Source organism: Phyllostomus hastatus, unplaced genomic scaffold (assembly GCF_019186645.2).
Source record: "Phyllostomus hastatus isolate PE091 unplaced genomic scaffold, TTU_PhHast_1.1 phas_scaffold_442, whole genome shotgun sequence".
NCBI lineage: Eukaryota > Metazoa > Chordata > Mammalia > Chiroptera > Phyllostomidae > Phyllostomus > Phyllostomus hastatus.
Genome location: NW_025334030.1, coordinates 4,476,437 through 4,502,343, shown reverse-complemented (window position 1 = coordinate 4,502,343; position 25,907 = coordinate 4,476,437). Strand labels below are relative to the sequence as shown.

General features: G+C 49.4%; 1 protein-coding gene and 1 pseudogene across 1 annotated transcript; one reads left to right on the top strand and one right to left on the bottom strand.

The window, feature by feature from the left end:
* Positions 1–21: 21 nt before the first annotated feature.
* SLX4 (SLX4 structure-specific endonuclease subunit) lies at positions 22–22,250 on the bottom strand. Its single transcript, XM_045820822.1, is given in 16 exon segments — positions 22–846; positions 848–1,181; positions 1,645–2,055; positions 2,626–2,728; positions 4,933–7,187; positions 8,478–8,647; positions 9,488–9,634; positions 10,596–10,681; positions 11,119–11,344; positions 11,918–12,237; positions 12,340–12,548; positions 14,681–14,899; positions 15,787–15,976; positions 17,909–18,133; positions 19,540–20,264; positions 22,176–22,250. Coding segments are annotated over 15 exon segments (5,376 nt in total). The 5' UTR covers positions 19,886–20,264; positions 22,176–22,250; the 3' UTR covers positions 22–711.
* On the top strand, positions 22,116–25,686 carry LOC123807116 (annotated as a pseudogene).
* The last annotated feature ends 221 nt before the right edge of the window (positions 25,687–25,907 follow it).

The window sequence follows — 25,907 nt, the reverse complement described above, 5'->3', positions numbered from 1 at the left end:
GCAAAATTTGGAAGGTTTTCATAAAGCATTTTTGTTTTTATTGCACATCATATAAAATGAACTACACTGTATTTAAAAGAGACAAGACATTCACAAGGTACAGAGACCTGAATTCTTCTCTTCCAGGCCTTGCCCATGTCCCACACTGCTCCTGAGGCTGCAGGCAGCTTTAACACATACCAACCGAACCAGGCCACAGAGAACGTGCTTGTTCTGGGGACTTCACAGCTGTGCTGGGTCTTTCTGCACTGTCCAGTTTGGAGACTGCTGGTGACAATGACAGGCATCTGGGCAGGGCAGCTGGGCCGGCAGAGCACCTGGTGCACGGCAGAACAGGAGGCCTTTGTACACCTAGTCTGCTGGTAGAGACTGGGGTTACAGCGCAAGTGCTGAGAAGGAAGACGGAAAGGGCAGACAGGACATCCATCTCAGGGATGGGCGGACTGCAACTGACGGACGTACAAAGCGAAAGATGTGCAAAGTCAGGCCTCGACCTGGCCAGTGGGCAGAGGCCCACTGTCCTTCTGAAACACACACGGGCCTAACGGGGTTAAAGGGAGTAAACACACACGGGGTTAAAGGGAGACAAAGAGGAGGCACCAATAGAGGGAGGAACCAAGGGCCCTAAATCCAGTGGGTGGCATGTTCCGATTCCTGCTCCAGGAAATGGAGTGGGAAGGAAGTTGATCCATGTCGGTGCCATCATCAGTTTCACAGGGGGAGCAGATGTAGTCCCAAGGCCCAGGAACGTGTGTGGACGCCTGGATTACCGAAGGGACCACACACCCTCACACGGGCTCTGCTAATAGCCATGGGAGGGGAGTGGGCAATGGGCTGGTCGGTGTGGTCTGCCCCTCCTCTTCTTGCCCACGGGCTGCTGCTTCTTCCTCTCAAACTTTTCCTTCCGGGCCGCAGCAGTGGTGAAGGTGATGCAGTTGGCGTCCAGGAAATCCAGTAGCTTCCCCGTGGCCATGCGGATGCCCTGCTGCTTCAACTCTGCCTGCAGCTCCGACAGCTCAAAGGGCTGGTACAGCAGGACCTTGCGGTAGAGCGCTGGTGTGGAGCGGATGTAGCACCTCACTGCCTCCTCCACGTCCACTGCCTGCGAAGCACTGAGCCCCTTCTCACCCTCCTCATCTTCTCCTATAGACTCAAAGGCCACTCCAAACTCACTGGAAGAACTGAAAAGAACCAGATATTAATATTTTGTGACACCCCTTCCTTCCAGCCCACCCAAGACCAGGAGCTTCTTTGAAGAGTGTTTCTTTGTCCCCTGAGAAACCTTGTGCATGGCATGGACCCCCCAGTGCTGTGTCCCTGGCACAGTAGCTGCCGGCCTGAGCAGGATCTTGTCTGAGCAGGAAGCAGACACTTCCACCAATAGTGCCCTGTCCCCACCAAGGCAGCTTACTGGGCCGGCCCCACTCAAGGGAGCGTCCTGGGGGTTGCGGATGTGGGAGCTCCGGAGGACTGCTCAGGAGCCCACAGGGGGCTTCCCTTGAGCCCCACCTGGATATCCCATAGTTCACACCCAGAAAACTGGGGTTTCTGAACATCAGCAATTGGGCTTTGCTTATGCCAACTCTCAGACCCACTGATCAGAGGACCTATGAAGCCACAGGCCCTGTCCTTTGATCTGGTTACCTCTGTGAGCTTAAGGAACTGTCACTGCTGTCCACAGAGGTGGCCGTGGATTCCTGGGAGGCTGGGAGCTGGGCATCATCATCAGGGCCTGGAGGCAACACTTTGGCTGGTGACATGCGAGGGATGCTTCCACCGGGCTGCTGCTTTTGATGTCGGGTGCCCTTGGTCTTAGCTGGTCCCTTGGACCTTTGGGGAACAGGGTCAGAAGGGGCCTCCAGTCTGGCACAGCCCGCCGCCTTTGATTCCTTGGTGGTTTTGGTGGCGTGGGTCTGGCTGTGAGAAGCCTCCACAGGCACCTGTGAGAACTGGTTCTCATCCTCGGAGTCTGACTCCAGTGTCTGGTGAGTGTACTGGAATATTTCCTTCAGTTTCAGGACCATCTGGCGTTTGGGCAGAGGGCGCACCCCGAACCTGAATGGGGAAACAGGTGAACTTCAGCAAAGAGCAAACAATTGTCCACAAGTTAATGGCTTTGTGTAACTGAAATCCTAAATGCCTGACTTCTACGACCACTCAGAGATTAGTGTTCATCCTGAGTGCCAGTTGAGCTTACTCTGAAGAATATTCCAGAAAGGCTGTTCCCCATGTTCTGAGTAATGGCGGTGGCGATGACTTTCCTGGGCCCAACGTGAAGTGTAGCATTCATTAGGATATGAGAGTTTTGATCTCTTTAAAAAAATCACGTCTCTTTACTCAGATTGATAAGGCCAGGGTCCCATCTCCACCCATGTGTCATACGGGGACCTGCTACCTGATGAGTAACCTGGAGGAGTCTCATTTCTTAGCTTCCTGGGGCCTGGGTAATTTGGGGAACAGCATGTGAGGAGCTGGCAGGGACACGTGCCCTCTCCCTACAGCGGCCCCAAACACAGCCCAGGATGGGTCTGGTGGCAGGTCCTACAACTCCCAGCCTCAATACGCCTGGTCACTCAAAAGAGGGAAGGGACCACTAATAAGCAAGCTTTCAAGACCACCACCAACCTATCCAGTTCCTTCTTTAGTACCGGGGTCTCCATGATGGAATACCGTGGCATTGGCGTTATGGGTACTTTTGGGGGCAAGTTCTTCCTCCGATTAGCACCTTCTGGGTAGAACAAAAGAAACACATGGTTCAGCAGGAGGGACCTGGGTTTACCTTTTCCGACGTAGGTGTAACCAAGAGAAGGATGCACTTGAAGCAGCCCAGTCCCATTTGCTCTATGAGAGCAGTGACGTCCACCCCTTCCCCGTCTGTCTCTGGCATCATGTGCTCCTGTTAGAAAGCGTCACTCAACACACAATGAGGGCCATGGCGGCCTTGTGCAATGCTGATGCTGTATGAATGGGGCAGGGGCAGATGAGTGGTTGCCACAGGCTGGGGTGCTGGGACAATGGCAGTGACTGCCAATAAGTACAGGATTTATTTCTTGGGTGATATAAATGTTCTGGAATTAGTGGTGATGGATGCAAAACATTATGAGTATATTAAAAACCATTGAATGGTACGTTTTAAAGGGTGAATTTTATGATCTGTAAAAAATGTCTCGATAAAGCTGTTATTTTAAAAAAGGAAATGGGTAATTTTATGCCCTCACTGGTGTGGCTCAGAAGATTGAGCACCGGCCTGTGAACCAAAGGCTCACTGGTTCGATTCCCAGTCAGGGCACACGTCTGGGTTGCAGGCCAGGTCCCCAGTCGGGGGTGTGTGAGAGGCAACCACACATTGATGTTTCTCTCCCTCTTTCTCCCTCCCTTCCCCTGTCTGAAAATAAATAAATAAAATCTTAAAAAAAAATAAATGGGTAATTTTAAAGATAAATAGGACAATTAGGAAAAGGTGACTGGTTCTTATTCTTTTTATGAGCAGGGAGCCCTTTGAGACCCCTATGAAAACAATAGGCTCTGTCTCCTGAAAAACACACACAATTCTTTATATAATTTCAGTCTGTCACCCCATAAAGCCCGCCTCAGATTCAGACTAAGGCCTCTGGTCTAGTGTCTCCCCCAGTGGTTCTCACAGCACCAGCTGGGAACCAGTTAGAAATGCAAATTCTTGGTCGCACCCCAGGCCTCCTGAAGCAGAAACTCTGGGGTGGGGCCTGGCCACATGTGTTTTAATAAGCTCTCCAGGCAATTCTGATGCCCACTCGAGGCTGAAAGTGCTGGTCAATGATGCCCAATTGGTGTAGGATTTTAAAAGGAAATTAAACATCAGGTCGCAGGCAGATGCTCTGTCCATAGGCTTTGCTTCCCCGTCACTAGTCACGGCTCAGTGCCACTCTGCCCTCTGGGGGAGGGGGCAGCACCCTGAAGGCCTACAAGAGAGACTCTGATTGTCCGCTACGACTGAAATAGGATGGGACGTGGCATCCTCCACCAAGTGTGAACTGAGGCCCGTAACCGGCCTCTCTCTCAGCCCCATCTGTTGTTTTTAAATTGAGATAAAATTCACATAATAAAATTTTAAAGTAATTCAATAGTTCTTAGTATCTTCACATTGTTTTGCAAGCGCTACCTCTATCTAGTTGCAAAATGTGTTCACCCCACCCCGCCCCAAGGAAATCTCATAGCTAGCAAGCACTTCATTCTCCCCGAGGCCCCTGGCAACCACTAATCTGCTTTCTATCTCTATGGATTTGACTGTTCTGGTTCTTTCGCATAAATGGAATCATACAATATGTGCTCTTTTGTAACTGACTTCTTTAACTTAGCGTAGTGTTTTCAAGATTTGTCCACATTACATCACGTGTCAGTGCTTCACTCCTTCTTACGGCTGAGTAATATTCCACTCTTTGGATAGCCCATAGTTTATACACCTACTCAGTTGAGGGACATTTGGGTCCATCTTTTAGCTCTTGTGAACATTTGGGAACAAGGATCTCTTGAGTCCTGGTCTTAATTATTTTGGATGTATATGTAGGAGTAGAACTGCTGTGTCGTAACGGCAATTCTGTGTTTAACTTTTTAAGGAACTGTACTTGCCCAATCTCAAGACACACCTGAAGTGTGTACCTTGGCCTCTCATAGGTGCTGGTTCAGTATTCTGGAGCGGGGTCCACAGGCAGGGACTTTTAATAAGTGCCCAGGTGAGCCGTAGGGCCCAGGCATGCTTAGGGAGCTCTGACGTACTGGCTAAGTATATGTTTGACAACAAGCCCATTCTCCCTCAACTGTGGCGAGGAGTCTGCAAGGCAAGGAAGGGGCTTGGCACAGGTCAGCACGCCTTTCAGCGTTGCCACCCACGTTGTCATTACCAATTTCCACCTGGGCCCTTGGTGTAAAAGATAAACAACTCTTTCCACTACTCACTTGGCTTCTCTAACCCTTCTGATTTCTGACCTCCATCAGCTCTCGGTGTCTGGGCCAGAGAAAGAACCTCTGGAGACTTCTGTTCTTCTCCATCCCAATCATCCCACAGGCGTGAATTCAAGAAGCTCAACCTGCTGCTCCCAGGGGAACCGGCCTGAGGAGATTTCTCTTGAGACTTCCTTTGGCCAATGCCGCTTCCTCGAATGGGGGTGGTGCTCAGGAATGCAGGGGAGTGGCAGTCACCACTGTCCAGGGCCTCCCCGGCCCTACTCCCTGGGCTACTGGTACTCAGGGGGCCAGTCCGCTCAAGGTTCAAACTGTCAATTGGGATTGGCGAGAGGGGCTCGGCATGCCAACAGCAGTCAACGGTTGGAATGGGGGGGTCGCTGTCCAGCACGGGGCTGCTGCTTGCCTGATGGGAAGCCACCTCCTGCTCATCTTCACTGTCTTCCACCTCCACCACTTCATTTGCTGTGGCCTGATTCAGCAGGCTCAGCCTAGGCAGCGAGTGCTTCAGGAACTGCCCACTGAAATCAGTGAGGGCTCCCGAGGTTGGAGAAGGAGCCGGCAGAGAAAAGTGCTTGTGGCTCCTGGGGTAGGGACTAGAAGGGCTTCTAGGATTGACAGAGACCGGGCAGGATGACGATGTCTGGGGCACAATTACTGAAAACTTACTAGTGGCTCTGGGTCCATCTCTGTTTTCTAAAGGGGCTCTGGGCTTGAGCTGAGCCTTTTCATACCCTGACGTCCTGGACCTGAGGCCCAAGGTTTGGGTCTGCAATGAGTAGTCGCGGCTTCTGCCGGCAAGTGGGGTGGCAGGCACCAGCCATGAGGTGTCTGTGGTGCTGTCCTTGTCAGGGCTGCTCTTGGGGCTACAGAACAGCTGGGGCGTCCCTCTGCCGCCCACATAGCCCTGGTTCCTTGACAGCCGCCCCTCCTCCTGCGGTACTGGGGCATCTCTCCTTGGTGTGCTTTGGAAAGGTTCCTGATCTGCATCAACATCGATGATGGAGAACAGGTCAGAGAACTTGGGGCTAACTTCTAGAACATTCCCCTCTTCCACAGAACCATTAAAAACTGATTTTATTTTGGTTTGTTCTAGCTCTGGCTCTTCATCTGAGTCCAATAAAAGGATAACCTCATCTTCCCTGTTCATGCTGGATGGAGAATTCTGAGATCTAGAGCTCCAATGGCCAGGTTTTGCCTGAGTTAGGTCAATGGATGGAGACTTTTCTGATGAGATCAAGACTCCTTTATGTCTGCATTCCAACATGGGACCACGTTCTTTGCCCTTCTCGCACCCTGGATGGTTATGTAGCATGAGAAGGCTCTGGCCCCTCTTCTGCTTCGACGGTGAGTCCTGGGAGGCTGCCCTGGAAGCTCTGCCCTGTGACTGCGGTAGTGGCTGGGACAAGTCTCTTGTGCGATGAGGGCGAGGGTGTGGATGGCGGGGACTCCTGCCTGGAGGAGGCTGTGACTGGACGAAGCACGGGTATGATGCAGGTTCCCACTGGCAAGTCGGGGGATGGGAGCTCTCCCCCGCCCTTTCTCTGACATCTCTGACAGTGCCGTTGCCTCTCTTGTGATCACTTGTTATGTGGGATGGTTCAGGGTATCCTACTGGAGTTGATAAAAAGGGCTGTTTATAATCATTGACATCAACTGAGTACAAAAAGGACCCTTCCTTTCTCTCTGTTGAGCGGCCCTGAGAAGGGCTACAGGAGCTAGTACGATCCAGTGCTTCCTTTCGCGCCTCTGCTTCCTCCTCCCCATCTAAACATTGGCCCTTGAGTGGCAGGAACACGGACTGTCCCACATTTTTCCTTTTGCCGGGGCCCTCATCTCCTTCCTGCCTAGATGATTCCATCTGCTCTGCATTTTCTGACTGTTCGTTCAACAGGATGCTTGCTAGGATTTGCCCAGAACGTGGACCATCTTCCCCAAGCTGGTTAGTTTCTTCCTCAATCTCTGGAGCTCTTTCCCCCTGGAGCAGCTTTCGCTGAGTAGCTGCGAATTCATAAATTTCTTCCATTTCTGCTTCATTAACTATTTCTTTATCTTCTTCAAGACCCTCCGATTTCAACAAGGCTTCTGCTTCCTCCTCTTCCCCGACCCATATTGACCTTAGGAGTTCTTGGAAATTCTCTGCTCTGCTTTCACAAGCCTCGTCTTCCTTCTCCTTCCACTGTCTGCCCTCCGAGTCCTTCACAACAGATGCCTGTTTGCACAGGTGAGCAAGCTCACTCACGCCAAACCTGCACCAGGAAACACCAAGCATCATCACCATCCTGCACAGAGGCTGCAACTGAATTAGAATTCAGACAAGAATGAGAGTGCAAGTCCTCACAGGGAAGACAACTGTGACTCAGACCTGGCCTTCTCCCTGCTCTCCTGAAACTGGGATGCATGTGCAACACCCCAGGCCACTCAGTTCTAGAAATAGAGACCGGTGGGACTTTAAGGCAAGGCTCACTAACACCACTGCACAAACAGGAAGGGGTACATCAGGCTGAACTGCAGACAACAGCAACTGGTGGTGCTGCGAAACTGGGGGGCACATGCTGCCTTGAAAGGTATCCAAAGCACTGTGACCAATGCAAGCCAAAGCCTGCTAAACCTGTCACAGGTTAGCCCAGGCCAATGAGTGTGCCAGTCTATTACCTGCTTGCAGGCCCCGTGGTCTAATCGGCACATTTAAAACCGTAGAGGCTGAACCAATGCTTTCCTAAGAATGCATCTGAGGGTTCTGGCCAGGTGGTGCAGTTAGTTGGAGCATCCTCCCATGCACCAAAAGGCTATAGGTTCGATCCCCAGTCAGGGAACATGCCTAGGTTGTAGGCTCAGTCCCTTGTCAGGGTGTGTATGGGAGACAACCAATCGATGTTTCTCTCTCATGTCAATGTTTATCTCTCTCTCTTTTCCTTTCTCTCTCTCCCTTCCTCCCTCTAAAATCAATGAAAGCATGTCCTTGGGTGAGGATTAAAAAAATAGAGAGAGAGAAAAATGCATCTGAGGGATGACATGACCTTGGATAAACAAGGTTTTTATTCTAGAGGCCTTCATGCTTTGTCAGGAGGTAGAACATATTTTTCTGCTGAGTTACCTGCCGCCTCTCCTGAGATACTGGTGTGGACCAGCTGGGTAGGTGCAAATTCATGGGAGGTGGACTAAGCCCGCTATCCACTTTTGTTTTCTGGGACCAGGGAAGAATTGCCACTGTTTAATCTCAGTGTTGGAACAACGGAGGAGCAGCAGCAGTATTCGGGGGGAGCTGAGGCTGAGGGCCACCCTCTCATCACATCCAGGGAGCTAAAAGCCACATGACTTGGCAGAGGACTCTTCAAGCAGCCTCGGCCTTCTTGCAAGAGTCCTTTTCTGGCCAGATTTGCTAACAATATGCCTTGTTCAAGGTCATGACTGGGCATAAACTTGGTACTAAAAGGAACAGAAAGGACTCAGCCCTGATCCTCCCATGAGCCATCAAGCTGATAACGCTTGTCAGTCAATGTCAGAGCCATGAAGTAAATGGAAAGAACAACACAGACCTGCAGGCCAGGGAACTCAGCTCAGGGGCTAGCTGGGGTGGCAGGCCGGTGTCCGCGGTATAGAGATACTGCAGGAACACACGGGTCGCCTCCGTGCTCACGTCACTTAGCAAGACGCGCTGGGTTCTTAGGTCACCATCTTCTACAGCGAAGAATCCTTCACTGTTTACCTGAGGGTGAAATAAAGTACAGTTTGCTGACTGGACAAGCATGACGTGGGACGAGGCAGATGGTCTTGGGGAGGGTGGTCCTGTGAGTCTCTAATCCTACAAATGGCCTCAGCCCAGGGACGAGCACTAGCCAGTGTTGCTCCATTTGGTTGACCAGAAATTCTGCAATTTAAGCCATAAAACGTCTCTGTTTTCCAAATCAAATCAGGGATAGATGTTCAAGAATCCAGATGATTCCCTCTTGACAAGACATTTCAAAGGCACTAGAACTTTCTGAGAGGCCAACATGGTTTCTCGGATTCCAATAACACAATATTCAAGTCAAACACACGTCAACACAGACATGTCTATCAGAAGCTCAACTTTAAAGACATCAATTATAAGTCTTCATAGTTATGCAAACAGAGAAAAAAGAAAATTCTGGGGCGGGGAGGGAGAGGAGGATTTTTATTCAATGGTCTGAGAACAAGAAAATCTGATGTTTCCCCAGCCTGAGGTCATTTCCTCATACCACGTCCTAACCTCAAACATGTCTTCTCCACAGAAGTGTAACCTATGGCAACTACAGATGAAATGTTTAGGGCAGTGGGAGGAGAGCAGGGAGCGAGGTGGGTGAAAGCATGGGGAGGGGTGGAAGTGAGGTGGCTCAGGAGCGGGGAGCCAGGGGGACAGGAGAACAGAGAGCTAGCCTGAGCAAAGAGTGATGAGGAACAGAGAGGCAGAAAGGCAGGGAGGGGGCGAGAAGGGCAGAGGGAGAGGGGGCAGAGTGGGAAGGACAGAGACGCTCAGGCGGGGATGGAGGGGCTGCACGGAGACACAGCTTGTTTAGCACATACTTACATACTGAATGAGAAGTGGGCATCGGGCATAAAGCACAAACTTGTGAGCATACAGCACCTCCCCGCTGTCCATCTGAAACTGAACATCACTCAGGTGCGGGTTATTGACCATGGCACTGAAGTCAGCAACCAGCAAACCGAGGGAGAGCTGAAACAGGAGGAGAGCTGTCACTTCCATCTGTCACTTGCTTAACTGTGCAAGTTCGCCAACTGGGATGATCCTAGGGTGGCCAGGCAGACCCTTGCACTCCTCTCAATAGGGTTCCTACATTGGATTCCACCTTTAAGTTACCTTAAGTCCTTCTGCAACACAGAATGGCAAGACACTAACTTCTTTCTCAAATACTCGATCACATTCAGTTCTCTGGGCTACAATGGGAGAGACCAGCAGATGGAGAGGCACGGGCGCTCTAAAAAGATGGAGCTGCAGCAGTGGTAGCTCCTGAGCACCGTGTGTGGCAGGCCTAGTGTTTCACAACATTGTTGCGTGCCCCCACGGAGAAACTTCCCAGCCTGGTGTAACAGATGAGGACCCCAGGCCACATGGTTCAGGGACCCGGTTGAGAGGAGCTCCGAGTCCCCTATGTGCCGTGGTCATCAGGAGAACTAGGTGTGATGCTGACATACTAATGGTGTGACAACCACTCTAAGGGAAACCAACTTCTCACACAATTCATCACTAATGCAGAACATGAATTATTAGGGGGAGGCCGGCCCAGACCAGCACGTCGGAGGGGCAGAGTGGATCCTGAATGAACGAAACTCTAAGAAATGAGTGCACACAGCACTCGGCGGAATGAGGTGACCTCACAGAGTAATGGCGGACCCTCTGGGATCCCAGGCAGAGCGGGCTCCCAGGGCTTGGTAAATGGGGTACCCCCACAGTTCAGTGACAGAATGGACAAAGCCTCATGGTGGAATCCCAACAGGGGGACGGGAGGTTGCTCTAGACTCTTGCCTGACTTGGCTCAAACACAGTCTAGGGGGCCAGCAGACTCCTGCAAGGGCCTGAAGGCTGGTGGTAAGCTGACAGCCCTGAACGATGACGAGCACCAGCAGCCAGGACTATGGGGCCGGAGCAGGGCCAAGCCCCACAGAGAGGTCCTTACCGAAGCCTGGCCGCCCGTTTCCAAGTGCTGCTCCTCAGCTGGCAGGACAAACCCAGTCAGTGGAAGGCCACCGGGCAGATCCATCCCTGAGAGAATGCGCAGGTTAAAAGAACACCACCTCCTGGCAACGTCCGCCTCCAGAGCATCAACTGTAGGCTGAGCCGACCCCAGAGGGGCCTGGGACTTCTTCAGTGAAAGTGATGCCCACAAACCACTTTTACCACCACCCCCTTCCAACAGAGAGAAACACAAGCAGTAAAATAAACAGAGTTAGGCTACCAATCACTCGCTCTGCACAAATGGCTCTATCCTTGGTTAAAGTTTAAGGAAATGGTGATATTGACCTGTGTCACATTCACCTTTGAGGGAAAAAAATGAAAGCACCTAGAGAGACTACCGTTTCTCCCCATCATACAGGGATACACCAGGGAACCTTAAATCTGAGCTGCCTCATGGTCCTGGTCACAGGGTGGCGAGGGCCCAGAGGATGGGGTTGGCCCACGTGTCCCATCCTGTGTCTCACCTGTGGTTCCCCCAGAGTCAGCCAGGGCCCCACTGCTGGGCAACTGGCTGCTGCTCAATCCCTCTCTTGCCAGGTCCATGAGGTCCTGCAGGGCCTGGTACTCCCTCTGGCTGGCAGAGGGTTGTGGGTTTCTGGGACAGGTGCTGTGGAGAGCAGGTGGCATGTGCACACCTGGCTGTGGATGGTCAGGTGACACTGGTGGCAGTGTGGGCTCCTCCATGAGACCCTGAAAGCCAGAGTGACCGTGTGACTGCCATAGCACCCACCACCCAGACGGTCCCTGATGCTGCCAGCCACCCCAGAGGAGCCCCAGGACGCTTTGCTTCATCACCATCTGTCAGCAGGACTCTGTCATGGCAGAGGCCATGCATCCACATCTTCAGAAACGTTCCGGGGAGCACCCGTCTCCTTCATGTCATCTAAGTGGCCTCAAGCCAGTAAATATCAACTCTAGGACCACCTGCATCAGGCTTGTCTGGTTTCTGAGCCCCATGACAGGCAGACCGTGTCGGCCCTCTGGGAAGGGGCCTGTGATCATGCATGTTAAACAAACTCTACAGGAACACAATACGTTTGGGAACCAGTGGTCCTCCCTGTTCTTACCAGGAGAGCTATCTAGTCACTGCCAAAGGAAACACCCTATGGCTGACACCCTTAGGCTTCTTCCTTTCCCTTCCCCTCCTTCTAGAAACTTTCTGTCCCCCCCGCTGCTGATTCCCAGTGCTGCAATCCTAGAGTGGCCAAACCCTCCCCACACCGCCCATAGCCCAGCCGCATGTGTCTGTAGGGGAGGGCACACCTTGGTGGACTGCTGGGGCGCCATGGGAGGCACCAGGCTTGCTGTGTAGAAGGATTCCGGGGCCCAGGCCCCAGTCAGGGCGCTGCCCTCCCACAGAAAGTTCTGCTTCCCTTCAGGTGGTTGCAGACACCTGCTGGCCTTTTCTAGCTCTTCCTTTAAAAGTCTGCTTGCAGGAAGCGGTGGCGTACTGGACAACTCTACTTCCTCTTCCACAAAGAGCTGGGCCACACGATCCTCAATCTGTCTTCCTGTGGTCTCCGAGTCCTGGACTAACAACTGGGGTGGGGAAAGGGGTGCTTTCTTCTTGCGACCCTTTTTCTCTAGAGAAAGAAAAGTGACAGTTAATAACAGAGTCATCCACATAGCCTGAGGCCCGGCAGCAACCCTCAGCCAGAGGCAGTAAGGCTTGTGGACACACGTACCTGTCGTCAGTCTTTTCCTCTCAGCAACAGCAGTTCCCGGTGTGAGCGCCGCAGGCACAGCTGCCTGCTCCATCTCGGACCGGGACAGAGCCATGGCCACCTGCAGGTCCTCCGATAGCCCCTCAGGCTCATTGACCTTCCGCCTCTTCTGTGGCTCCTTCTTCTTGGGGGCTCCCTTCCTTTTCAGACCTCCAACATGATTGCTAAAGCTTAAAAGGCAGCCAAACAGAAAGGTTAGTGACAGCCAGAGTTGTGAGCACATCCTATTCTGAGGTGGTCACCACTGGACCAGAGGGGGCTGGACCCCTTCTCCTGTTAGGGGAAGAGAAAACGGGTCAGTGTGGACCCTCCAGACAGAGGCATCAAGTGCTCTGCAAATTCGCTGTGCTCCCTCCCTGCCTCACAAAAGCTCACACAAGCACACACAGTCCTTGGCCAAAAGTTCAGCTCAGTCCAGGCACGGAAGGGTCTGGGTCCTGCTGTGTGATTCTGCCCAGCCAGGTTGGGGTGGCAGTGTCACACCTGCACACCCTAGATGTGGCCAGGTCCTTCCAGTCGAGTCAACATTTGATGGCTCAGCGACAGCACCCCGGATTCTCCCAACTTCTGCCCATTCATACTTTAGATGCCCCTTAGGGGGTCCTGGACACATTGGACATGAAAGGATTCCTTCCCTCCTACAGGGGCTGCAGGGCAGTCCCTTGGCCCAAGGCCTGAAGGAAGGGTCTCTCAGTGTGGATCACCAAAGTGGTCAGCGGGCTCGGAGGGCAATGGACAGTGACTCGTTTGGCTCAGAGATTTACTGAAAGATTTTCTGGCTGGAGAGAACCTAGACTGCCCGCTGACTCCCAACAGGCTGGGCAAGAAGCAGAAGGGTAAAGATGAGAAAGAAGCCAACAGCAATCCCAAGATCACCTTCCCTGCAGCTGTAGGGAATTCTGGAAACACCTCTGGCCATCACAAAACCTCATGCTCTCCACTGGGCCAGTGGTGGCTCCAGAATCTCAGCTATCATCTCAGAAGATCTATGGAAGCCCTAATTCAGTTCTAACTTCCGATAACCACAGCCTCCAAATGGGAAAGGAGCCACCCCAACCTCCCAGGGCCCTGCCATTATGTAGGCTGCACCTCTGGACCCATCAGGCAGGGCCTGGGCCCTGATGAAGGCAGGTGAGGGGTGTAGAGGCGAGCGGGGTGCTCTGACCAGCATGTGTGCCCTGGCCAGGGAGTCATGACCATCCCGCAGTTCCAAACACTGCAGGCTTGGCCTTAGGGCAGGGGAGGCTCAAAGGCTCAGTGAGGGGATCCATTTGTAGATTTCTATTTTCTTAACAGCCTTCTAGAAGAACCCTCACACATCTTGATTCACTTCTTGGAGGTATTTAAAAAGCAGATTTATTTTATCTGAGTAGTTAGATTCAGCGTGGTCCTGGCAAAAGGTAAGTAATGGCTTAGGTAACGTCTATTTTCAGCCTTGAGGCTACCAAGTCTACAATGCTAGTTAGTGCTGATATGATAAAACGCAGACAGACTCACCAGCAAAGATTCAGCCTCTGCCCTTCCCATCTCAGCACGGACCCAGCTCACATGCTCAGAACCTGTGTGCAAGGCAGTGGCCAGGACAAACAAACCGCCCTTGGCATTCCCTTTACTCTTGACAGCTTCCAAGAAGTCCCAAGCCTACAGCAGTCCAGGGCTGAAGCTGCCCGTGCTCCCTGTAACAGCGGGGTCTACTCTGGCGCCCACAGCAGCAGGGACGGTGCAGCACAGTGCCGACCCTCCACCACTTGTGTGCCTGTGGTCTGCATGCTGAAGACTTGTGTCATCGGCAGGGCCTCCTATTTTAACACTTAAGCTTTTAATTCATGCAAGTATTTTGGAAAGGCCTATGGTTCTGTCTCACCAACTCTTTGAACCGTGCTGAGTAATCTTACATTAACAGTATGAAAACTGGACTACACTGAGATGCAAGTGAGGCTGTACCACACATGAAACAGATGTGGTAAAGGGAATTACCAAATTCTTAGCTGCTCTGGAGAGAGAGCACTGACCGCAGGGCCTTGGGAATGGAAAACTCTCAGAGAGAAGGATCTCAAGGAAACCAGTCCAACCAGTCATTTCCACAGACACAGCCACGCCCACGTGGACCACTTCAAAGCCATGCAGGATGCAGAACTCGTCCCCTCCTCCATCCCTGTGGGGACCGTGACTGATTTCCTCCTCATGCTTCGTTTCCAGAATCAAAGAGGGCTCTATTGTCCTCTAACACTACATAAGGTTTTATTTTTTCCTTTAAAAAACAAATCAGAGTACTTCTTTTTTTCCTTTTCATTTGACTCACCTCGATGCCTGTGCCAGTGTGCCGCAGGCCCCCTCAGGCTGAGCTGTCTGCAGCCGCACGGCCTGGAGCAGCAGCTGGGGGCCAACCTCCATCTTCACCGCACACTTTTTCACGTGACTGATTCTGCTCTTTGGGGTGAGAAATGGTTTGCCACAAATTGGGCATTCGGGGACCTGAGGTGCAGTAGGTCTCAGTGCCTTTTCAGCCTCATCCAAGCACCTGAAGGAAGACAGTAAACACCGGAGAACCGCCTTCCCTGGTGGGTCCACATCTACGAGGACATGCTGTGGGCCAAACCTTATTCCCCACAAGCCAGTCCCTCCACACAACTCGTGGTCAGCCTCCAGATACGGAATTTAGGTATCTGTTAGCAAAGGTGACTGAAGAAAGCAAGGACAGATTAAACACAATCAATCACAGAGTCACCACACGATCCAGCAGTTCCACCCCTATGTGTGTAGCTGAAAGACCTGAAAAGAGATACTTAAGCCAACACAGGAAATGCATGTTCACAGCAGCTCTATTCACAATACGCAAGTGGTAAACAATGGAAAAGTCCATCAATGGATGAGTAGAGAAACAAGATGGAGTCAATCCATACAATGGTATATTACTCAGCCATGAAAAAAGAAAGCATGGACACATGCTACAACGTGGGGGAACCTTGAAAACACTATGCTGAGTGAAGGAAGCCAGACACACGAAGGCCACACAGTGCGATTCCACTTATGCCCAGAACAGGCAAATTGATAGAGACAGAAAGCACATTAGTCATTGCCAGGGGTTAGGGGAGGGGGACATGGGGAGTGAGTGCTAATGGGTGCAAGTTTTGTTTTTGGGGTGGTGAAAATATTCTAAATTGACCATGGTGATGGTTGCATAACTCTGTGAATATTACTGAATGATATTCATTGAATTAACCATTCTAAATGTATTAATTGTATGTGAATTATATCTCAATAAAGCTGTTAAAAAATAAAAAGCAAGGGCAGGTTGACACCAACTCTGAGGTGCTATTGTAAGAAGTCTCAAATTACCCCGACAGCCACAGGGGCCCCTGGCCCTGGCCACACCCACGGGAGAGGTGACAGCTGAGCTGCTCCTACCAGTTCACGTGCTGCTCCCTCCGTGTCACGTTCATAGCTGAGAGGTCCTTTTGACAGATCTGGCAGAAGAACAACCCCTTCTCCTCCAGGCTGTCGTCATGTGCGGAGGCTCGTTCCTGCCGAAACTCCTGCTGCAGGGCCAAGGCCACTGCGCCGTCGCTCTCTGTGGCGGGGAGCCAGGGCCCAGACCCTGCGGAGAGGCACGAAGGTCCATGAGGATGAGCTCATCCTCAGACCTCTGCGCATCTGTCGGATCTCGCAGGACAAGGACAGCGGGTGCTGCGTGGAGAAACTGGACCCCGTACTGCTGTGCCTCGTGGCAGGCACCACCCAGTGAAATGGGGCAGGAAATGGGGCTCCTTCAACAGCACTTCTCAAACTTTGCTGTGTGTAAAAATCCCTGGGGACCTGGCTAACATGAAGGTTCACATTACGAAGGTCTAGGTGGAGCCTGGGCTCCTGAATTTCTAACAACCCCCAGTAAGGCTGATGCTGGACGTCCAGGACCCCTTTTGGAGTATCAAGTCCCAGAGAACTTGCATTTTGCCCATTTCTGCGCAAGTCAGCTGCCACAGACATGCCAGGTTTATTAGGCTCTATTCCAACAAATCCAAGTTTCCTCTTCAAAGCTCAACCTTTCCTACTGCTATAACCTCTATGACCTTTGTTGCCCATCCTGGAAGAACCAGGTCAGAGTGAAATGCCTTCAGGTGGCTCCCAAGGTAGCATGCCTACCTGCGCCACCCTGTCACATCTGATATTGCTGAAGCAGGCCCCTGGCATTCACAATGGATATGCCCTGAAAACTTCATAAATTCCCAATTCTTGAATATTACTAATGGCCTGTCATTCTTTCCACCAAAGACAGAAAAGCATCATGGTTTGGGTCCCCTCCCCTTTATTTTTTAGCGAAGCAGTGGCTTCTCTCTTCTGAACATTATTGGGTATGACATGAAGATATATGGAAGCAACTGAGTCACATGTAGGAGAGGCGCTGGGCTCACATACTGGCTGAGCAACTCCTCTGTACCCCTTGGGAGCTCAAGGGCTCAAGGACTGATGCCACAGCAGATGTCACCTTGTGTGGGCCGTTGGGGTAGCCTGAGAATCATCTGTTCTCCTAGGGTGAAATATGCAAATGCAGTCCCATGAGACCACACGCTCATTAGCCATACACCTGTCAGCACAGTTTCTTCCTATTCCTTTTCCTTTTATATATTTTCATCAAAAATAAGGATTCATACTGTCTAGGGGATAAAGACTGGAACCACCAGACATTATGTGCTTCTTGGGATGGTGCACAGCACCTGCAAACCGCTGATGCCCAACGCATAACCTGGAGCCGATGAGACCTGGCATTTCCTCAGTGTGATGCAACACAGAGGCTGTAGGAAGGGGTTAAATGGCATCACGAAGAAACAATCGAGCAAATCCAGAAAGTGGTAAATTTTAAGACAATTACCTGGACTCTTCAAAAAGTATCATTACACCAAAGACAAAAACAAAACAAGGGGACTGTTCTAGGCTTTAGACCTTAAGAGACTACTGGCTACGGCCACAGAGAACGTACAAACTTATAGTTCTGACAAACCCTCGGACACCAGCTACCAAAGCCTTTCTTGGGATAGCTGGGGAAATTTGACTATGAACCGGGCATCAGGCAACATTAGGGAAATAGGTGCACTAATGCTACTGTGCTTATGGAGAACCCAGGGGTGGAGCGCCAGGATGCCTACCGCTTGCTTTCACATGGTACGGAACAAGCTCATACCTTTATAGAGGCATAAAAAAATATATGGCAAAGTGTTAACAACTGTTAAATTTCCGCTGAGGACATAGAGGGTCTATTGTAAAATATTCTGTGACTTTTCTATATGGAAAAAAAATCAAAGGAAAAAGTCAAAACTAAAACAAGAGAAAGAGGTACCTTGTCAAAGAAACTAAGTGAGTAGTGACCCAGGGACCTTTTGGTCTCAGGCTGGACGACACAAAATGGCAAAGGCAGAATGCCAAGCAGAGCCCACCCTCAGTACAAATGCAGTGAAGGTTGGTTCCTTCCTATTCCCCTTCCTCCAGAATTAGAACTTATTCCTGTTGGGAATACAGAAAACTCCCATCATACCGTTCGCCGCCATCATTGCCTCTGCAGGGCCCTCTGGGACATTTTCTTCAAGCGCAGCCTGGAAGGAGCACCCATCTGAAGCATGTTTCAACCTCTCGGGGTCTGCTCTCTTGAACTGCTGCATTCGCTGCAGGACCACCTCAGCCGCCCGGGGTTTGGAGGGACTTGGCACCATCGAAGTCAGACAGGGAGGAAGGGGCTGGGAGTTGTTGTTAGGAGCAGCCTCTGAGGAGAAAAATATTCACATGTGTCCGTTCTAGGTGGAGAAACAAAACATTCTGCCACCAAATACAGGTAAGGCATAAGTTTCACAGCATTCCTTTACCAACTAGTTTAGGTTTAACCCTCAAGTGTGAATAGGACTAATTATCTCTTGGCAACCTCACTGTTTGTGGTAAGAGAAGTGTACCTGTCACAAAGGTCTATGACAGGAGAGGGAATGGAGAGTGACCGCTAACGAGTACGGGGTTTATTCGAGGGTGATGAAACGTTTTAATTAGGTAGTGGAGATGATTGCGCACCTGTGAACATACTAAAACCATTGAACTGTACATGTCAAAAGAGTGAATTTTACACAATATGAATATCTCTATTAAGCTGTTATTAAAGAAATATTAATGACAAACACTTATATCTTTCTAGAGCAGAAGTTCTCCTTTAACTTGGCGGATGGCCCCCAGTGGGGATCCACAAAGCCCCTGAAGTTGTATGTCAATTTTGCAGATATGCGTAGGGGTGCAGTTTTCTGTGGGAATCATGCACACCTTTCACTAGACTCAGAGCCACGCTCCTCTCAGTGAGGAGCATAAAGGACCAACAGCATTTCGGCAACATTACTGAAGCCTTACAACAGCCTCTGGGAACTAAGCCTTTACCACCACTCCATTCAGAGGTCATGCCACCCATCCTGGGAGCAAAATATTATGTAAGATCAGGAAGTGAAGGTAAGAAAAACTTAGAAACAGAAGTTTGGAGCCCAAAGACCTTGCTTGTTCTGTATTAGATATGCAAGGCTGGTTTTCAGTTCTGCATGAAGAATATACGCTAAGCATATGGTTAGGTACATCAAGGTCAGCACAGTAAGAAAGCTGCTTTAAATAAATGACCCCCCCCCCCAAATGGCAGGGGAAATAAAAAGGTATTTGGAAAAGAAAGAAAGAACTTAAGGATTCTCCTGGAACTTAAGCTTATATGGCACCCACTATGGAATGATTTAGAGGAAATGGGAGAAGTAGCATTATTTTCATGTTCATGTAACTCATATAATGTGAGTCAACTATATAATGTAAACATTAATAGGAAACTGAAAGAGGGCCCCAAACATAATCATGTGGAAAACTCAAACAGGGGTTCTATTTTTTATGACTATTATTTAAAACAGGAGTAGGCAAACCATGGTCCTTGGGCTGGCTGCCTGTTTTGTGAATGAAGTTTTGCTGGAACACAATTCATTCACGCACCGCCTAGGGAATTGAGGAGTTGTGACAGAGACCATATGGCCCGCAAGGCCAAAAAAATTTACCGTCCTACCTGGCACTTTGCAGAAAATTTTCCAACACCTGGTTTAAAATACCACAAATCACCACTGGCTTCCTCTCTGGAAGTCCTGGCAGTGTTTCTGGCTGGGTTACCTGTCTGGGAGCTCCATGCACTCTCCCGGAGCTCAGAAGAAGCAGGCATACTTCCTTCCCCATTCTCGGGGGGAGCTAGTTCACTCTCTTGCTGCTTGGGTGCCCCTTGTTTTTTCGTCCTTGCAGCCCGGCTGCCAGTTCGGGTCTTCCTCTCCCTGGGGCCTTGAAGGGTTTTGCTCTTGGTAGCAGTTGGTTTGGCTCTTTGCGGTCTGCTTGTTGTCTGAGTACTGTCTGAGGCCTTTCTTGTCTTCCTTTCCCCTGACACTTCCTTGGAGCCATTCTTTTTCACCCTTTGGAAAAAGCTGGCACAGAGTTCCTTAAAATCATCATCTGACTCATCCATCATCTGAGCAGTTATAACGCTTTCAAAGTGGTTTTCAGAGGACTGAGGGTCAATCTGGGGGCCCAAGAATGAGCCTAGCTGGGCCTCATTCAGAATCACAGCTTCATTGGGGTTCTTTAAATCTCACTGAGATGCCTGGAGAATTTGCACAACTAAGAAAAAAAGTACTGTTTTCCCCTCCATAATGATTTAAAACACTTTTCTTCAATTTGATCCTGTGCTAAACAGCATGTTTAAAGCTTCCCTCTGTTAAAGTTCACATTTGAGAGGTTTGGTTGCCCAATAGAAGCCTCCGAGATAGAACACATACGAAGTTGATTCTCAGGTCATTGTCCAAGATCTCCATGGTGATAAAGCACACTTGGTTCTTTTAATTTCACATCTGTGGAAAACCAAAAGCATCTAGGTGTAATTAGACAGATACTGTCATTTTGTGCCATTTCTTCTGAGAAGGCATAAGAGCATGCAGAGAATGGGAGTAACAATGGTACAGCTTGGTTAACACAGACCCATCATCCTATAGGACATCACAACACAACATGGGCACGGGGGTTGTCTAAAAACCCATCAAAGCATGTCCTGGCTCAGACAGAAAAACACGGGCATCTTGGAAGAGTATTGTTTTTACTGAAATCTGGGGAATAAGTCCCATGAAGTGCAGTCACCACAAAAACATGATGATTCCCAAATCCAGAAAAACTCTCTCTTAGGTCTATGCTGGTCCAAGGCCTCTAGCTATCAGAGGCTCTATCAGCAGGCAGCATAATGAGAGAGGGAGAATGAGAATGAATATGCTCTAGAACACTCAGGGACAAATAAAAGGTAAGAACACAGGAGGCTCATCCTTCATTGACACAACCAATTTTTCCAAGTCAAAAAAGGCCACTTTCTCCATCCTCTTACCCCAGCAAGAGCTCTCCAAACTCAGGTGACTAGAATGCTGTCCAAATGAAAGGCTTAGGCCTTATGGGCCTGATTATTTACATCAGCACAGTTTAGTGGGGTTCAAAAATCAAAACTGAATGACTCAGTGGCAGCAAGTTCATTTCAAATTCAATAATGCAGTCTGCACTGTCCAAGTAATCCAATTAATCATCTAGTTTTCCTGTGCTAGCCAGACACAGTCCTACAATCTACTTAGCATGGCTGGCTCATTCACATCTTCCATGTCGCCTCCTTAGAGGTGCTTCCCCTCATCCTCTAAGTACACTCTTTCCACCCCTATTATTTTCTTTCTTCCATCACAGTTTTCACAATAGCACTTATCACAAGTTATGATCATATGTAACAGATAACATTTACTGAATGCTTACTATATGCCAGGCACCAGTGCAACTGCTTTACAAGTCTAATCATTTAATCCTTGCAACAATCTATTGTCATCCCTTCTTTACAGCAAGGAATCAAGCATAAGAATGAGGAGCTGGCTCAAGATCACACAGCTTTTGAAAGCAGGGCGGGGATCAAACCCAGGCATTATGGTTTCAGGGTATTAACTCTTATTCATTTACTTATTGTCTGCCCCCTACTAGCTCAAAACTTAAAGAGGGCACACAGATTCATATATTTTACTACATATTATCTTTGGCTGATAGGCACCTGACTTGTAAAAAGTCCTCGTCAATTATTTGTTAAATTAATTAACTGCAAAGAGTTTGGTATAATAGCAGCGAAGAGAAAGTGGGGGTGGGAGAGGAGGCTTCAGCAGAGATCCATGTCCCAGCGCTTGGAACATTAAGCTAACCAAACAATTTTATCCTGTTGGATGTGGAGCGCTATGGGAAATTCCACCCTTCACACTGCAGTCTCCACATCTCTGTTGCTAAGACAGTCCATCTCCTGTATGTACTCAATCAGCATCTGCCTAACGAAGTAGCAGGTCCTACGAGACCTCAAGTTTCCAGAGGGCCGGCGACTTTTGCCTACTCGGCTTTGGTACCTACGGCTGCGCCAGGCTCCCAGAGAACGCAGACTGAATGGGAATGTGAGGGACAGACCATTCCGTTCCCCTCAACCCAGTAACACACGGGAAACGGGCAGGGGGCTCAGCCTGGGGAAGGGCTGCCAAAGACACTGATGACTAATTCCGACCGCCAGACTGTCCCCCGAGCAGTGACTCCGTGGGTATCTGGATCCCCCCTCCTCTCCTCCCTTCAGGCAGCCAAGGCCTCCTCCACCCAAGCACTGCTCCTGCCTCTACACCGCGGCTAGAAGGGGTTGTGAAAGGCCCGAGATGGCTGGATCTCCAACACCCGGGTGCATACTCCTTGCCCCAAAGCCCAGCCCCTCCTACCTCCGGCGCCGCCGCGGCACCGTCTCAACGGAGAGCCTCAAGCCTGCGCATGCGCCGCCCGGCTCCCCAACCCCCCCCTCCCGCAGAGAATTGCGTCTGCGCAGGCGTTGGCGCAGGCTCAGAGCGTTCAGGGAGGCTTGCTTCCCATCTTCCTCCGCGGCCTAGGCGCGAGAAAGAGAGCATTTTCGGGGGGCCTAAGGCGTAGCCAGGCGTTGCGCCGTGGGGTGCGGTGGAGTGCGAAGTCTTAGAGCCCTGTTGCCGCAGGCCTGAACGGTGGCTGCAGCTGCTGCAGCTGCGTCCAGGAAAGTATTAAATATTGAGGAAAGGTCGGGGTGAGTTTAGGACACCGCCGCAGTTTTAAGCTGAATTTTGGGTCCACCACGGTTTACACAGGAAATGTTTGCATATTCAGCGATGGCCCTTCCAGCACACCTGCCTGAGGAATCAACGAGTAAACGGAGGGAGGAGGGATTTGGAGGCGCACCAAATGAGGCTTGACGGGGAGGGAGACCTTTCTTTCCGGAGATGGTAGCGAACAGGTGGAGCCCTAGAGGTTGGGAGGTGTAAGCTGGAGAACCTTCTTGCGCGTGGCGAGGCCGAGGTGATACCCATGGTCTCCAGTCTGGCTGGAGGGGTTCGCACTGGCCACCATTTAAGGTAGTTTACAAATCACATTAAGGTTTTGTACTTCAACCTGGGGTCATTGGAAGACATTGAAGATTTTTATTTTAGAGAGTTTTACTTGCAGTGTGAAAGTGGATCTGGAGTAGCAAGACTGGAGCCTTATTAGGACGCCGTTATAATCTAAGCGAGAAATGAGGGTGTCAAGAACTAAAAGCTGGAATGGAGAAATAGGCATTTGAAATGCCATGACCTAATTATGTGTTAGAATTTGTAGGGTTCTGGCCAGAGTACCTTAGTAGAATGTGGTCCAAAGCACTGGAATAACGGAATACAGGAAAAGTAAGTTGGGAGGGAAAAGAATACATAGAGGTTTTTTAAATGTATACAGTTCACATATAAAATTCACCCTTTTTAAAATGTATCATCCAGTGATTTTTAGGACATTCACAAGGTTATGCAACCGTCATCACTGTCTTAATTCCAGAGCATTTTATAACCCCATTTGTAATGGTACAAATGGAAATCTTAGTACCATTAGCATTCCCTCCCCATTTCCCCTAACTCCATCCCCTAGCAATCACTAATGTACTTCCTGTTTCTGTGGATTTGCCTAGTGTATACATTTTATATAATGTACATTATATAATATTATTATTAAATATACATTACATTCACACAATATGTGGCCTTTTCTGTGTGGCTTTTACTGAACATACTGATTTTAAGGTCCATATTGTAGCATGAATCGATTTATTTCTTTTACTGGCTGGATAATATTTCCTTGTATGGCTGTACCACATTTTGTTTATTGTAAGTTGATAGACATTTGAGCTGTTTCCAGATTTGGCTATTATAAATGCTGCAGCTGTGAACATTCATGTACAAGTTTTGTGTTTTTAGTTCACTTGGACATACACCTAGGAGAGTGACTGCTGGTTATACTACATTTGGTTCTGAGTGCTGAGTGTGAAATGCTAATAGAACTTTCAAGACCTTTTCTTTCTTTTTATTTATTGATTTTAGAGAGAGAGACATCAATTTGTGGTTCTACTTATTTATGCCATTCATCGGCAATTCTTGTATGTATGGGCCCTGACCTAAGATGGAACCAGCAACTTTGGCGTATCAGGATGGCATTCTAAACAACTGAGCTACTCAGGCAGGGCCCAAGAGCTTTTTCTCTATGAAGGAGTTTAGGAGGTGTTACTTGGTTTTGGAAACCTAAGTTAGTTTGTAATATAACTTCCAATTGATTGAATCAGTTAGCACAAGAGTTGTAGGCAGCACAGAGGAATAGGTGGGGTGAGGTGTCTCATTTTTAGTGGCAGGATTTTAATTTGTAGAGGTGCCTGTGTGACGACCTGGAGAGGCCAATGCCATTGAAAGAAGAAGGTATTAAATTTCCAGAGAGAAGAGGCACGCCACACCACAGGATGGTTTTGGCCAGGAGGCAGAAGCAGGAGCTAGGGGAAAGCTTAGGTCAGACCCTTTGTTCTGTGAGAAAGGCAAAGCAGGGCAGGGTAAACCTTTTAGGACTGGCTAGTTTGAGTAATTTTGGCAGGTCTAGGGCAATAGGAATGGTTTCTAGTTGCCATGTACCTGGTCCTGGGATGATTTAGGGCAGGGGTGATATTTGCTTGGTCTGTGAGACTTAAAGGAGTTGACTGTTTTGCATATGTGAGGCTACTCCCAAGTAAGTTGAATTCTATGTTTAGGAATTAGCTAGCCCTGGAAAGGGCAGTCTTCCCACCAGCAAGATTTTTACAATGTCAAAACATCATAAGGTACAGAAAAAAAAAGCTAAACATGATGAAAGCACAGGGGTGTGGCTCGGATGATGTGAAGAACAGTTGCAAAGGTGGCACTTATTTTTCTCCAAATTGAAAATTAAGGGCCTGAGTCTAATTTGGGATTTAAATCTCTTAAGAGGCGTGTAAGAAAACCTTCCTCTTCTCCCACAATCTAACCATAGAGTATTTTTAAGCAAAACGAGTTAGCTGAAATGTAGAGAAGGGAATGTTCCTTAAACCTTAACATTCTCAACTTAATTACCTATGGAATATTTTAATCTGGAAATGCTTGGACACCACCCTTAGACCTACTGATAAATCTTGGGCAATTTCCAACCTGTTTTACAGATGATATTGATGACCTCTAGATTAGATACTAATTGTTCACTACATTTAACAAATACCTGCTGGACAAATCTTTAGGCTAAATATGAAAGAGATGTCAAAAACTGGGTGAGGAAAAGCAGATCAAAGTGGTGGAACTCATTAGGTGGCCACGGAGACGAGAAGTCAGAGCTCCACCGCCACCTCTGATCCGTTTGGTACTCACCATCGCTGCTCAAGCTGATCCAGAAGGCGAAGCTGGCAAAGCAGGCTGAGTGAGTGCTGTAATGACATGGCCACCTGCATGAAGGCTGTGACAGAGCAGGGCACCAAGCTGAGCGAGCAGAGCAGGGCACTGCAGCCTGCTCTCAGTGGCCTACAAAAACGTAGTCGGGGGCCACTGGTCCACCTGGAGGACCTCACACAAGAAGTTGCAGCTGATTGAGGACTATGGGGAGAAAGTGGAGTCGGAGCTGCCGTCCATCTGCACCACAGTCCTAGAATTGTTGGATAAGTATTTAATAGCCAACACAACTAATCCAGAGAGTAACGTGTTCTCTGTATTCTACTATGAGATCCCAAATAACCCAGAGCTTGCCTGCACACTGGCTAAAATGGCTTTCATTGAGGCTATTGTAGAACTCCATACACTGAATGAAAACCCATACAAAAACAGCACCTTCATCATGCAGCTGCTTAGGGACACCCTCACATTATGGACATCAGACAGTGCCGGAGAAGAATGGGATGTGGCAGAATGGGCAGAAAACTAACTGCATACAGGGTGTTGTCCTTCTTCCCTCCAGAAATCTTTGTACACATCTCCATTCCTTGTTCCATTTGGATTTGCTAGAGCAAAGAAACCCATTCATGTGTATGGAATCAACTGTTTATAATAGTCTTTCCACACTGCAGCTTTGGGAAAACTCCCATTCCTTGGTTTGTGTTTGTCTTGGCCTTCCTGGTGTGCAGTTACTGCTGTACAAAAGTATTA